The sequence below is a fragment of the Anser cygnoides genome, chromosome 2 (assembly GCF_040182565.1).
Source record: "Anser cygnoides isolate HZ-2024a breed goose chromosome 2, Taihu_goose_T2T_genome, whole genome shotgun sequence".
Taxonomy (NCBI): domain Eukaryota; kingdom Metazoa; phylum Chordata; class Aves; order Anseriformes; family Anatidae; genus Anser; species Anser cygnoides.
In genome coordinates, this window is record NC_089874.1 from 159,322,352 (window position 1) to 159,337,828 (window position 15,477).

Here is a 15,477-nt window from a genome sequence, read left to right on the forward strand (position 1 = left end):
ATGAAAACCTGGAGCGTCTCTACAATGAAGGAAAAAAAAAGGAAGATATGAGCTGCAAAACCTTCTTTGAGTTTATGTATAATAATTAGCTTTTCTGATTAATACAAAAAGACTTTCCCACAACTGATTTGTCAATCTCTTTTCACCTTCCCATTCCAGGACAGATTATTTCTCTGCGACTTTTCTTGCTTATACCTGAAAGAGGACAACCCATGGTTGTAAGACAGGCCTCACCTTCCCTTAAAAATATTCTACTTGAAAGCAGAACTTAGAAACACTCTCTAAAAGCAGTTTAAGGGCAATCATCTCACATTATTAATATACAAAACCACCTGGATGTCAGCCTTAGAAGTAATTCTCTGCTCACACAGAGCAGCTTGACAGCAGGAAAACAAACACAAGAAAAGCCCTGTCTGTGAAAAGAGGTTTGCAGTTCAGAAGTCTCCATTTCCAGAAATAACGCCTACAAATATACACTGCTACAAATAATGTGTTGTGACACACCGTATGCCCAAACCAAATTCCAGGTATCCAAGGCATTAGATACCTAAGATATCTTACACATAGCGTTAAAGGAAAAGAGTTCATCTCACCATGCCTACATCCCAGCTGCCTACCTAAGAGTCATTCTACAGTCAACAGGAATCAAATCAGTGAACTCGCTAACACTACTTTAGAATTGGAGGAAGCAATACCTTAAACTGCGATGGAAATATCAATCAGACCTCTGTTTACAAAAAAAAAAAAGAATGCCTGAACTACTTCAGAGGTAGACATCTACATCATAAGCCTTACAGCACTCAGGTCAATCTCAACCCTTAAGAATCTCCAGATGGGAGAAAAACTGAAAAGAAACACGAACAATTCGATTAACTTTAAAAATCGATGCACAGACTTGTTCAAGGATGCACACTGTTGCCGTTTCGTAACATCTTCTTGCCAGTTATTATATGGGATAAAACCCAAAGGCTTTCCTTTCCAGGCACAATTATTTCACCCAATACATCATGTAGCTCCTTAAACAAAGCAAGTTTTTCATATAGCACCCAAGCAGTTTGGCTGCGCGCTAGATACTTGTTGGTCACAGTTAGAACGTACCCGTTCGTTTTTATCCGTACAGAAGAGCCTGGTGTGATGCCTTTTCTGCACAACTATGAATGTAATTCCAGGCTGGTAATCCTTTTCTAGTTTAATGCATGCTTCTCTGATAGCCAGCAATTCATGATGGAGAACCTGAATCATAAGCATAAAGATAGGTGATAAATGTGAAAGACAGCTTACAGAGTACTCTTATATTGTGTTCCGTCTTGCACTGTCACTCAGAGCAATGAGATGTCAAAGCTTTCAGGATCAAACCTTAATTTCTCCACTTAATGAGAACAAGTTAGATCACCAGTTCCCTTAGCCAGGCCAGAGCTGGTTCCGTATTTGTTGAGCTCCAAGCATGAGGCTTGGACTAATACAGCTGTGTGTCAAAATCTTTTCAACTGCCAAAGACAAATGTTCATTTAATTAGGCTGTTGAACATACAGCAGCCTAATTATTTTTTAGGCTAGTACAAGGGATAAAAATCCAGAATTGCTCAATTGCGTGCACTTTTCCAGCTGTGTAAAGCATGGCTACAGGGATCAACAAAAACTGAAAGATAAATGCAGTACACAAAACAATAATTTGGGATTTATGTAAATTATAAACTGAAAAGTCAATGAAAAACAGTGAAATGGAAAAAAGAAAAGAGGAGTTTTATTAATTGATGTTTACTAAGTGACCTTTCCTTCCTTCCCCTTTGATTTTGAGAAGTAGACCAAGTTCTATATCTTTAAATTTACGTGTAAGAATATCGGAAAGGAAAGCATATTAAATATCTTCAACATATTTAGTATATTTAATATCTTTAAAATATAAAGAAAAATATTTCTTAAAGCATGGCATTTGTAAGCGAACAAAATAAATACACTTGTTGAATTTTATACAGAATGACTGAAAAGTGACAGTGTAAAAACAGAGAATTTATTACACCTGGTTAAAAACAGGAAAATGAGCTTACACTTATGTTTTCATTACTGTCCATGTTCTGTGGGATCCAAATTGACTAATTTCTATAATAATATATAATATTGACTAATATCTTGAGTTGTTCAACATCAACAGATGTTGAACAGGCTTGAGTTCTAAAACTATACTTTATTGCTTATATTTTTGCAAAGGTTAAGCATTTTAAGGTGAACAAGTACTAAAAAAAAGCTCATGAAAGAAGTGAAATCATTTTCCCTGCTCCTCTTGGTCAGGACACAACAAATTTGTTGAGGGTACACTACTTTTCATAGCTCCATCCACATAAAACTACATTTACTACCAGAAACCGACAGAATAAAAACCTCAAAATAAAAATAAAAATGTAACCTGTTGAAACTGTCCCTCGGAAACGCCATCTCTGTAGAAAATTATACGGGTTGGTTTAAATCTGGTTGATTTGTAGAACTGGATAAGCAACTCCCTGACCATGGCAGCCAAATCTTGGATGATTTCTTGGCGGTGCTGCTGGACCCGAACAGTGGCACAGTATCGATTAGGATGAGCATCCATGCTTCCTACAACCTGTGGAAAAAGGGCTTAATATCACACCAAACTTAAGAGCAGTTTAATAATGGTAATTGATGAAAATAACTGAACTGCCTTTTCAAACAAGCAATTTTCTGTTTATTAAACCTTAAAGTTAATATTTTAAAAATTCCATTGGGCTTACAAATAAACAAACAAAAACTCTACACATCAAAAATCACAACACATCTCCACCTGGCTTTCCAGGACATGTGTGCAGCTTTTTAAAACAGATATTTGTTTATTTAGCACCAGAGTTAAGTCTAAGATGAATACTGCACGTACTGCCTGCAAAGATTCTCATTATTAAGTAAGCCAGAACATCTATTACAGGTGTTGGACATAATGCAAGTCATGCCCTTCCTTATACTTAAGGAGATTACTGCACAATGAGTGTCATCAGAAAGCTTGAATCCCCCCCAAAGAAACACAAGTGAAGCTCTCAAATTCCTATTCAACAATGGATAAATTCTTAACATTCTTAACTGCAGATTTAAAAGATCTTAAAAAGCAGATTTAGACACACACCAGCTTATTACAGGTTGATAAATCTCAGCTAATAGAAAAGCTCCTCTGTGCATTAGCAGCTTGGGCATTTTACAAAGCAATACACACATTTAAGTAATTAGCATCAGCCTTCTCTCCGAAGTTTCATTAAATTCTGCAGAAAAATAATTTGTAATGCTAGGCAATCAGAAGAAATAGACCACTGAAGAACTGCAAGTAATAAATGCTTCAGAACTGAGCAGTGGGAGAAAGCAGGGGTTCAAGATAACTACACCATTTACTCACTGCAGCAATGGAAGGCTTTTTCCCATCTCCAGCTGGAGGATGAGTTACATCTGCACCAAGGAATATGACAGGCTGTTGAAATACTGGCGGTCTGGTGAAGAGAAAGCAAGTTTGTAAAAGCAGCATGGCTTAAGCCTAATAAAGCACATTAGAAGCCAACTAAATGGCACTCTATTCTCTTGCCGTGAATTAGTCAACAATTTCAACTTAATCAGAGATGGTCACAAGTAATGAGACGGTGCTTGGTCCTGATCGGGGTTCTCATGCTACAAACAAAGTACTTGGGCGTATTTTTAAAGCATAACTGCTGGTTCGTTTTCATTCAAAATGAGAAAAAAAAGATTTTTCTAACTTGTAGAGTCACCACCTCTATTAATTGAACCGCAGAGAAGGACTAGAAGTTGCTTCTTCAGCATCAGATAGCATCTAAGAAACTTAAACAACTGCACACATGCAAAAGCTTATGATTTTGTTTCCAAATGAAAAGACAGCACTGGTAAGGAAAAATGTGGTTATCAGAGGTATTGCTTTAAAACTAGAACGTTTAAGCTGTGCTTCAAAGATTAATTAAACCCTTAAGGTATTAGTCTGCTGCCTCAGAAGTAAAACTCCAAAACACTGTGCTCGAAACATGAAGCTTCAGCTCTGTTCCTTAACAAAAGGATTTTAAATGGGAGACTTCAGGCCACCAGTACTTTCGGTGCTTGTGGATGTATGAAGGAATGGTTAGGCAGGTTGACAGACTCAACTGTTCTCAGACCTTCTCTAAAAAGGAATTTGAAGGCAATTATAACAACGTAACCTACAATGCAATTAGAGAATTGTTCTATTATAGAAAGAACTGTTCTATTCCTGCCCCTGCAACCAACAGAAAATAATTATGGAATCGTTTCTGTTCCAAATACTCCAAAAAGATGCTTTTCTGGAGCATCTAGGCACTGTGTACATTTGTGCTGCTTTGCCTTTTCCCCTTTATTTAACTCCATTTTCATGAATGCACAGTTTATTGGTACGAGGAGCAGAATTCAACTTTCTGGCCTTATTATTGCTGTTAACACATGCACTTAACAGAGAATTTGTTTATGAAGCCTACTTATATGTTGTGCAGCTCTGTTTTGTTTCCACTGCATTATCTTAACTCTGCTCTAAAAAACACTGTGCCTTTTAAAATGCATTCTCCATAATACAAAGATTCTCTGTTGCTTTAATAGTGGTTGATTGAGAGTCCATGCTGCCAAGGCTTCATATATTTAGTGCAATAAACACAATTTGACAAGATAAACAAAACATATATCCCATCCCTTCTCATAATGTGCCCCCTTCTCTCCCCCCCCCAGATACTTTTTGGATTATTTTTCAGCAGCTGCCCTCTGACTAGCCTAAATATGAAGTGAAAATTTGCTTATCTACACAAAACAGTGTTTGCTTCTTTGATACAGGGTCCCAAGAATGATGTAGCAGGCTACTCCGTGGGCTCTCCGTAACTTGAAATGCAATGTTTGTAAAAAATGCCATGTTTTCACTGAAGTAGAAACCCAATTGTTCATTTTGATTAAAGTTACTCTTACTAAGTGTGTCTGTGTGTGTTTACAGAACTAAAGCTTCTCACTGTAATACTAATAAGAAATTGCAAGGTAAACCCTGGAAATAAATTAGTTCCTTGCTCCCAACTTCTGTTTTTTTAGATGTCTGTTGAAGTTGAGATGTACAACAAGATAAAGAAACTTGACCACAATTAAACTGTAAAGGAAATGGCACTATTATTTAAGATGATTTCTATTTGTTTGAAAATTCAAAACAAAATATTATGCTCTTTTTTTTTTTTTCAATTCAAATGAAAGCTGTGTATTTCAATGGTCAGATTGCAATATATATATATTTTTTTAATAAATTTCAACTGGAGTAGGTATTCCTCTACAATCTCTGTAACCCAGCTCTTTTTTTTTTTTTTGCAAGACTGCATTTGAAGCCAAAAGATACAGTCTGACTAAAGACTCACTTAAATTACATTGCTATTGAATATTGAAAAAAGCACTTAGTTATCTTATATACGTGTTTTTTTACCATACAATACCCTCTTCCTCTGTGAAAGATGGCTTACCTTCCCTGTGGCAGTAAAATATTATTTACACCTCCTAATTTGACGTTTATTTTTAAGCAAAGGTTGGACAGAGTTTGCGGTGTTGTTCTCTGCACGTTTTTCATCTGAACACACTGCGTTGCCATTCCCAGCACGGTGTCACCAACACGCTTCACCTCCGCTGCAAAACAAAGAAAAAAAAAATATATATATATTTGTGTATCACAAATCAAATAATGTAGGAGACATTGACTCAGTGACACCTAGAGTTTTAGTAAAATGGTTGTTTAAAGAGAAAAAATGAAAAAAAACTTAATTCCCTCCTCTGCTCTCCAAAAATCCTGCTCCCAGTTCTGTACTGCTCCCATCAGCTGACAACACAGTACCTCAGTCCTAGACATAACTAAAGGCACTGCTGGCTTATTTTAACTACAAATTATTTTAAATGAGACTAATTGTAATTTCAGAATTATAGTGTTTTAGCAGCATGGAAGAATCTTTGGCTAATGAAATCAGGTAACATGGGTAATGTTAGGATGATGAGCAGTTTTATTATTAAACACTGGACTAGTAACACAAAATGAGTATTAGCGTGCTAAATAACATTGAGACAATCATGGTCACGTCCTTCCAGTTTATCAGCTCATTAGCTTTAGCCCTGACTTGCATTAAAAGCAGCCATTTTAGCAAAGGAGGGCCCATAAAAGCTCCAAAATAAACTCATTAAGAGCCACACTCTTCAAAGGTTAAAATGAATCCTATTGTTAACAGCAAAACTGAGACTTAAAGGCTTTAAGGGAACTGCAATCTTACACTCAGGAGAAGAAACGTAGGCTCCAAGACAGCAGATATTCATTTATCCCAAAGGAATAGAATCAATACTACTCTTGGAGAAGATGCAACACCATTTGGCATCGGGAAAGGGAAAGAGACTTTCTGAGGAGCAGAGGGAGAGAAGGAGACAAGACTGTGTGTATAGACGTGCAAGAGGATGGAAGAGCACAGGGAGAAAATAAGAGATAATTAGAGGGCGCAGAGAGAACCATAATTGAAGATAATGAGAAGGAAAGCAGATGAGAGTGATACCACATCCTCTCAGTAGCTAGAAGGAGGAAAGAATCCCCTCTTAATGCCAAGCAAGAAAACTGCAAGATGTCATTTTGCCCTGGATTTGTACCGAACAACCTAGAGACAAACAGCTTTCTTTGCAAGGCTGAACTAAAAAAGAAAAAAATAAGTATTATTTTGTGGAAGCTTTTTTTTTTTTTAACTCTCACTTTTCAGTTTGTATCAGATAATCTTGGGAAAAGAAAGAATTAGGAACCTATTTTCTACTGTATTAAATTGGTGAGAGATGGCTTGGGGAAAACAAATCTGCAGCTGCTTGGTAGATCAGGGCTGTGAGAAACGAGAGTCCTTGAAGTTATGGGAGAAAAACAGTGGACGGTGCTGCAATTAGGCAGGGTAACTGAGAGACGGAGGAAGGCAGGACAGCAAAAAGAGCAGTCCTGTGTATAGGAAGAGCTACTTAAAAACAAGATGCGTGGTTTGTCTCAAACATTAAAACTTATGTGTATGTGCTATGTAAAATGCTCCTGTTGTCAATCTGGTTCCAAAAATCAATCGAAGTTTTGTGCCCTCGTGTTTCAAGGGTTACAAATTGAAATAGGAAAAATCCACAGGGCAGAAATTTTCTACTTCATTCAACTTCTTTTGCCAAAGGCTGATGGCATGAGTAAGCAAAGACATCCTAAAAGCTACACAGCTTCTGAGTTCATTACTTCAACCACTTGGAACTTTTAGCACACCAATTACGCTAAGTACATTTTAATCCACAACATAACACTTTAATCAATTTCACAAAAGCCCCGATTTTAGCTTTCTCACTCACAAAAACGCATCTCAAATGCAACCAACGGGATGAACATGCAAAAGCAAATTAAAAGCATAGCCAAAAATAATGAAGTGAATTAAAGTATTAATATAAAACATCAGGCAGCACAAGAAGAGGAATAAATTTAATTTATAGCCTCTTTCTAAATTGGACTTATACAATTAAACCAGAATTAAATTTGTTTTTCAAATGCTTAGAAAAAATTACATGAAATTGTGACTAGAACATGCTCACGGGTTTGGCTTACTGACCATAGACTGGCGTTTTTCCTGGCAAAATCACTACAACAAGCTGCAGGCCGGTGTAAGTGTTCTTGAGATGTCTGAACATGGGCTCCACGCTGTCGGCTCCCTGGGCGTATTTACAGAAGCACGGCTGCCCTTGGATTGGCATTCCTGCATCTCTGGAAATCTTCCTCAGTTGTTCCGTAAAGGACCTACAAGGACGGAAATGCATTAGATTCTCAGCTAGAAAAAAACTTTTGTTCTCATTTTTGATGGAGTGGTCCCTAGACTTGCAGAGCTTTACTGTCCAAAATATTTAGGAATTTAACCCAAGCGCATCTTTAGTTTACCGTGCCTACACAGTCACTGAAGGAAAGACAGGGGAAGATAAGGAAATATGCTGTGTAGACTGTGTGCCATTACTGAAAACTAGACTTCCAAAGCAAATGAGTTATTCCACAGTATTTGATCTTTCTGTGGGAGGAAGAGCATGAGCTGCTTTTTGCAAAACAGACTACAAGGATGATAGCTCAGCTAGGCCGCTCTACCAAACTCGTGTGTATCACTATAAAAGTGACAGGAACTTTTTTTTTTTTTTTTTTTTTTGGTGCTGGTAAGAAAAACGACCAACAGAATTTACCAGCAATTGCATCTCAGAGAACTAATCTAACAACAGTAATAACACACAAAAAAACACCTTGCTAGACCACCAGAGAAATGGTGTACCCTGGAGGGGAAGACAAACCTTCTCCAAGTTTTTTTACTGTGCCTCTTGCAAGCAAGACAACAGAAAGCACTTCAGTGTGGGAGTACAGGGCTCTGTAAAGCACACTGAGTCTGGAAATCGTGTTCAAAGTCCAAGCTCGTCCTAGTTTGATGCCTGGAGCCAACAGTCTAAGTCCCACAAACAAAGGCAAAACGAGCAAGCAGTGAGGTGACACTGCAGATCCGTAGAGCAGAGAGTTTGGTGCTGAGAGACCAACCGCCATACTATGTGTGCTTCTATCATTTTTCTTCAGAGCAGCTGTAACCTGGTCTGACTGTCCGTTCCGTGCTGAAGCACTGGTAACACATGATCCTAGGTAGCAAAGGCTAACCGACATCAACACCAACAAAGCCACCTTTATTATTTTGGACTGGATGTCTCCAGAGGTGCCTAACAAGTCGCTCCCCTTCACCAAGAGGTGCCAGATAACACTGTCTTGCCCGCAGAGGGCATGAAGATTTTTTCCAAACCCGTTGCTAGTCTCATGAATCATAAAAGGAGTGTGAGGTTCAGCCCTGCAGCTTGTGACTTCTTGCAGAAAATATGCACATTAAGCATTTTCCCTGGCAAAACAAGTATTTGCCACTCTAAGCAGTCAGTGGCAGAACATGCAAGTCTGCACCGCTGCAGGTTTTGAGCCTTTCATTTTAGAATTCTGTCTGCAGGTACAGTGCCTGAGACGAAAGGCGCACTCACCGTTCCCAAAAGGCAAAAACAGGATGATTTTGAAGACTTTAGGGTTTTTAAAGGTGTTTATTCTGATGGATCTACAGCAGTTGTGTTCCAATTAACTGAAGATGTAACAAGATGCAACTGGATGCAGCCACTTTCCCAGTATGAAGGAAATTCCTTTCACAACAAGGACAAACTCCATCTGAACTGTAATAATCTTGATAACCTGCCAATCCCTCTAATCTGTCTCATACCCTCCCAAAAACTGAGTTCTCCTATGCACGAGTTCCACTAGAAGCAACAGTGTGTAAGGGAAAATCTGCTGGCAGCTTAGTTCCTGCCACATGCCTGGGAAAAAAACAACTCCTTAGCTTTAAAAAATAATAGGATGTGAACTAAAAGGTAACATTTCCACGGTTTTCTCACCACTTGTTAGGGAAACGTTCCCAAGCTGTTTGGCAAATTAGCCAAAAGAACCTTGTTATGGGAATACCGCTGCGATGAATAACCACGGCCCTGCATTCACCTGACAAAAAGCAGCTGAGTCACCTGCCAGGGCAGCTACGAGCCACACTTGCCCGTGCACGAAGGGAAAGCGTACAAAAGACTTAGGCAAATCCTCCTCCACAGGCATGCACGCGTTCCTTGATCTAAGAACGGCTGAGGTCACTTTTAACAAGTCTTCCATTTGTTTGTGACAAAGGGAAACGACACCCAAGTAGTTAATTCAGATGCTGAATGTTAAAATGTTCCTTCGAATGAGTTCTGCACAAATTCCTCCATTAAAACCAGGAAAAAAACTAAGACAACGTAGCTAGCTTTCGGTCCTGACAATACTTAGTCCTGAACACCCTTCATTAAATTACTTTCATCATCTTAAACTCAATCTTCAGGCCTCACTGTGGTAGGAACCTAGCCATTCAATGTGCGTTGGTTTTGCTAAGTGTGATTTTGAGGATTTCATCACGTCAACAGTGAAATCACATTGTCATCATTCAAAACACTGAGAGAGAAAACTTCAAAAGCACTGTTAATGATGTACTGCCATGTGTTAAACAAACTATATATTCTAAATAAATTAAACTGTGATATTTCCATACATGCAAGTAATAAAATCATCATCTTATGCAGCACACTTACTTAAGATGAACTTCAGTGCATTGGCGCTGGGGAGCAAAGCAAGCAATTGCCCAAACCTTTATTTCAATTCCAGTGTGAAACTGTTTATTCCTCATGTCCCAAACTCCTTGAACTGGGGTAGCAATTGCTTTGTTCTGGAAGTGGAAAGAAAAGAAAAAGTAACACTAATGTAGAGAATGATTCACGCTAACAAAGATCAGTTGTTTCCGCTTCCCTCCAACCCGCAGACTATTTATAGTCTGAGGTCCTTCTCTACTGTTTAAACATCTATCCTACCTTATAAAGATCATTCTATCACTTTAACAAGACAGCTGGCTAGGCTGGTGAAAAGTAAAGCTTGTAAAAAAATCAAGCAGGCATTGTTCATTTCTACTGCTTATGGTTTTCTTTGGTTAGATAAATCAGCAACAGTCGGAAATTACATATGGATATTAAGACAGATACCATCAGTTGGTATATAAATCAACAGGAATTTATATTCCTACAGTAACTTTACAATTGCTGGGTGAACTTTCCAAGAGTGACTTGATCCAACTGCTATCAGTATTTTATCACTAAGTAGAGGAAAATAGTGGTTCAGTGTCAACTCAACTCTAGAAAAGACCTAAAAGAGATGACAAATGATGACTAGTTACTGAACTCTGACCTCTGCAACCATTTTCTCCCATCAAGTGGATATTACTGTGATGGATTATCTCCATTAGGGATGGAGGATAATGGATACAAGACAACAAACTAATTCTGGTAACATTAATTACCTTAATAAGTGTCAGTATCTAGTAGATGTTTTAGACAAGCTACCACGACGTCTGCCTTCTCATTAAGCAGACAAGGCCAAAATTTTTTCAAGACACACACACAAATCTGATGATTCATTTTGCAAAGAATTTTATTTGCTGAAAGCAGCACCTCCCCCACTCTGACTCTTCATCATTCATCTGCCATTGTCTTCCCCCTCTGTTCTTGCGCCAGAGTAGTTCCTAAGAGCACTCTCCCTCATCAAGATCAGCCAAAGGCAGCTGTGTTACCTTAACCTGACATTGAAGGAAGGTTTGAGCTAATCTGTCTGATTTTGACTGAAGAGCATTAGGTAGAAGGCATGAGATCCTTGCCCATTTCAGGTTTATGGCAGGTAACAGTGCACTGGAACAGAATTATCTGCAGCCGGTGATGCATGATGTAGGAAAGGTTCATCAGAAGCCTCCACAAATTAAGTCATCCTAAACATCAAGGTTTTCACCATCCACAAAAACAAGATGCTATATAATTGATAGAAAATGCTACTTTTAAGCTTTTTTTTTTTTTTTGAAAGACAATAAAGTAGGACGACTATGTCAGAAAGAGGCCATCTGAGAACCCATTGTAACGAAAAACCTGCAAATAAATACTGCAACAGGAAGAGGAGTCTCTAGAGAGTAACGTGCTGAGAGAGAGAGAAAATACCTTAATATAGTCGTCCTAAACAGAGCTGCATCACTCAGAACACTCAAAACCACCCAGAAGTTTAGCTTTAGTGAGGGAGGCAAAAATAACTTCAGTTATTACCATTCCTTATCTCTGTTCTTTTCAATACATGTGGGTTTGAACCACTACTTGCAGGTTTCTTCTTGCAACACCCAGTAAAAGAGTGTGTCAAAAAAAAAAACAGCTTGCAAACATCTTCCTCTGGTTTATGCAAATGCATTTTACCCTAGCTTTACTTTCAGAAAGAAAAAGGGAGAGCTGAAGAAAGCGTTGCCACACACAACATGGCCACTGAATTGAAGGACTTCTAAAAATAATATTTAAGTGCTAAATATTATACCTACGATGATTTTATCCCGTTATGCCCAACATCATTCATTTCAAGCGAGCATATTACAAAAATTATCACAGCTAGTAATCAAAGCAATCACAGATAATTGTACAGCGTATGTTTAACATACCCTGCCTCCATAGAGGATTGAGGGAGGCTGTAGGACTCTACCAGTCACATCTGTCATTTCATCCTTGACCATTATCCCAAATTCACGAACATAAGGGTCAGTATTGAAACTTGCACTCCGCATCTGAAATTAAAAGGATTGAGATATTACTTGAAGAAAAAGAGGTCCTTTTTAGGAAAGGTGATAACTTTTCTGAGATAACTGTATTTGGGCATATATCCCCTATATATGGGTGAAGTCAAGCATTCAGAGCCTCAGTTAATTCTTCCTGGATACATGGATGCCTCCAAATTCAAAATAAAGTACCAAAAACCAAACAACCACCCTTAAACCGGTTGAGAGAATGCATTTCTTAATGGTTAATATTTAGAAAAACAAGTTTATAACCTGTGTGCAGTGCACAAGCAACTTAGTACCTGCCAATGGTAGGAGAAAAAATAAATCACTCGACTCAACTTTGACAGAACACTTACCAATTTGCTAATCTCTTCCTGACGGTCAGGTGCTGATCTGGCAGTTGCTCGAATCATAGTGGAAGTTTGATTGTCAGTGAGTTTTTTAATACATCTTTGTCCTGCCACTATGTTGCACACCTAAAATACCCGCACACAAAGCTAGTTAAAAAACAAAATGCAACTGTGTGTAAAGCAGCAGGAAGAAAAACAACAACATTTCTAAGTTGGCTACTCATAATTTTGACAGCAGTTCTTTTTTTTTCCCTCTGCCCGCCTTCCCCCACTCCCGGAATACAGTATTATCTAAAAGTTTACTTGCCTCCAGAGGAAGGTACGTGTGCTTCTGCTCCTGTCCAACTTGTAAACATGGGAGGTGAGGATAGCGTAAAACTAATTTGTGCCTATCCTTAAAATACTGAGCTACAGTGCATTCAACTGTTTGTCCATTCTCCTGCTGAAGCGGGAATCTATTGGAAATCAAACATGAAAACAAGCCGTTACTTCACGCAAACTACTTTCCCACACTTGCTCAATACACTTCTTGGCACAAGTTACACTCGCTGGAGATTTAAACTCTCTTGTTTAAACGATGTAAGCGTACTTCTGCAATTAGGAGTCCATCACAGCCACTACCGTGTGTCTCCCAGTAGTACCACAGAAGGCTGTTTCTGTAACTTTCTCGACACCTGAAGCTACAGATTGTTTCCTAAGAATGGGTACTTGGAGGCAAAAGCTAATGTTTTTTGCTTGTTTGTGATACCTGCAATACTATATTTCAGGACGTGCCGTGCACAGAAGATTGTAAGCTTATTGTGAGGCACACAAAGCCAACTATTGTTTCCACTAATGCACTTCTCTTTGTATTACAAATATATTACCACATACGCAGACACATTTGCATAGGCTTATATCAAGCTGGCACAAACAGTCCTTTCATTAATATAACGTGTCATTGAAAGAGTAGGAAATGAAGTCAATAAAATACTGTATTTAAATATCAATGAGTTATTTTCTTGAAGAAAAACAAAAAGCTGGTAGCAGCTTTGTTTCTCATACTGCTTTCTTAAAAATGGGTAAAATACCTGCCTATTTAAGCTGCCTGCAAAACCTTCAACAGTGATTATAAATGAATATTTTTCCAGGCTAAAAATGGATTGGCAATAAGCAGGATTAGGAACCTTATCCCAGTTGCCTTCACTTCTCTGCTTAACAGCTCTGGGAAGCATTATGCTACCAATAGGGTGTTCGGTCCTAATGCTGAAGAAATCCGTGAAGGAAAAAGAAAAAAAAAAACAGATCTAAAATGAAAAGACTAGTTCAAATGTTATGAATTTCATTATAGCATAAAAATAGAACAAAAGGAACAACAAAATTGGGAAAATACTTTGAGGTGTATTTTAAATGTATTGAGCAAAGAAAAGTGCCATTTTGCAAGATAACTTTCCTTAGCTTAGTAAGGAAGTCACTCTTCCAGCATGAAGTTAAACATATGCTTAAGAAGCAAAATACTTTACGTTTGGTGACTTGCTGGTCGTCTGGTGACGTTGCACACTCTGTATTTTCTTTTCATTTGTCCACAGTGTGTTATCTCCACCTTCAGACCTAAAAATTGGAAAACCCGTATCACCATTTCTTTAAAAACAAGGTGTCAGCCCGCCCAGCTACTAAACAAGACTACTCTGTGTAGTAGAGCTAATCAGTGGTTAGCGTGTTCTTAGAGCACTGAAGATACCTATCTCAGGTAGAACTCAAACAATTTCTAGTTTTAAAATTCGAAAACCCTGACCTTCAGCCAAAGTTCAACAAAGACTTTTAGGTACAAGGCAAAACCTTAAAGGCCCAAGACTTGAAAGACAAAGCTGGACATACTCAATTAATTCTAGTTCTGTACTTCTAAGGAAGCCAGGGATGGTGGAAGGACAAAAAGGGCATGAAATGAAAGGCTTGTTTATACTCTGTGTCTAAACACACAGTGTCTGTGAGACCTCCAGCTAGCACAATCAGCCCTGACCTAATGAATCTGGAAACAAAAGACACCTACACAGCCTCCAGGAGCCCATGAGAATGAGGCTGCTGGGCTTTATTCTTACTGAAGACAAACATCTGTTGCAATCCCCAGTTGCACAGAAAACTAAGCCTACCTGAAAGCCAGCAACTTTTAGAGAAAGCTCACCGTAACAGTGGAACCCTCCTCGCTCTGTGCATCCCTAAAGAATAAATTACCCACCCCAAATCAGCACAAAATTGCTACCTGCACAGAAGTATTTCGGATCTACCACTACAATCCCATATAAGCTTGGATACAGCATTTTTATTTGTATTACTTGCATGTTCAGACAGAAACAGGTGTAGGTGGACAATCAGAGTTAGGAAGTTGGAGGTGTGGGAATAGGAAAGAGGGGGCTGTAAATACAAATTCCATCTATATCTGCACACGTGTATAAACTCATGCTGCTGCTGAGTAACACCGCATATTTACCCTATCTGTCAAAGGCACTCGCTTGCCAAACAAACTCATCTTCCCACGTAATTTGCTAGGGCTCAAAGTGCTATCTATTATGAAACCATCAATAAATATCAAGTTTTCAAAAGGATCTGTGAAGTCTGCATCGCAGCAGTTTAATCAAGAGATCAACTGACTGCAGTACCCCAATTTACAACTACTTTTGCTGCAAATTTGAGATAACTATTACTTCCTGATGACTGAAAATCCTCACGGAAAAGAATGACAGTAATAGCCAGGTGCTGAATTGCTAGCTATTTTTCCAGAACACTTACGAATGGTACAAACTCATTTTATTTATACTTTTCTTGCAAACTTCTCATTGGGCAAATACATGCTTTGAAGATGATTTCGTAGCCATTTTGTGGAAATAAAGAAGACCTAAAGCTGCTTTCCCCACAAAACAGATTTATGCAGCTTGTTTT

The 15,477-nt window shown here is 38.4% G+C and overlaps 1 protein-coding gene across 3 annotated transcripts in view; it reads right to left on the minus strand.

Moving 5' to 3' along the window:
• Window positions 1-15,477, minus strand: part of AGO2 (argonaute RISC catalytic component 2) — a 58,962-nt gene that overhangs the window by 14,212 nt on the left and 29,273 nt on the right. For all 3 annotated transcript variants that reach the window (XM_066991247.1, XM_066991248.1, XM_066991249.1), the window contains exons 7-16: window positions 14,064-14,151; window positions 12,869-13,016; window positions 12,568-12,687; window positions 12,095-12,217; window positions 10,170-10,303; window positions 7,619-7,803; window positions 5,495-5,654; window positions 3,394-3,484; window positions 2,404-2,598; window positions 1,099-1,233 (exon numbers count right to left, since the gene is read on the minus strand). In XM_066991247.1, coding sequence (XP_066847348.1) covers window positions 1,099-1,233; window positions 2,404-2,598; window positions 3,394-3,484; window positions 5,495-5,654; window positions 7,619-7,803; window positions 10,170-10,303; window positions 12,095-12,217; window positions 12,568-12,687; window positions 12,869-13,016; window positions 14,064-14,151 — 1,379 coding nt within the window. The remainder of the gene's footprint in view (window positions 1-1,098; window positions 1,234-2,403; window positions 2,599-3,393; window positions 3,485-5,494; window positions 5,655-7,618; window positions 7,804-10,169; window positions 10,304-12,094; window positions 12,218-12,567; window positions 12,688-12,868; window positions 13,017-14,063; window positions 14,152-15,477) is intronic.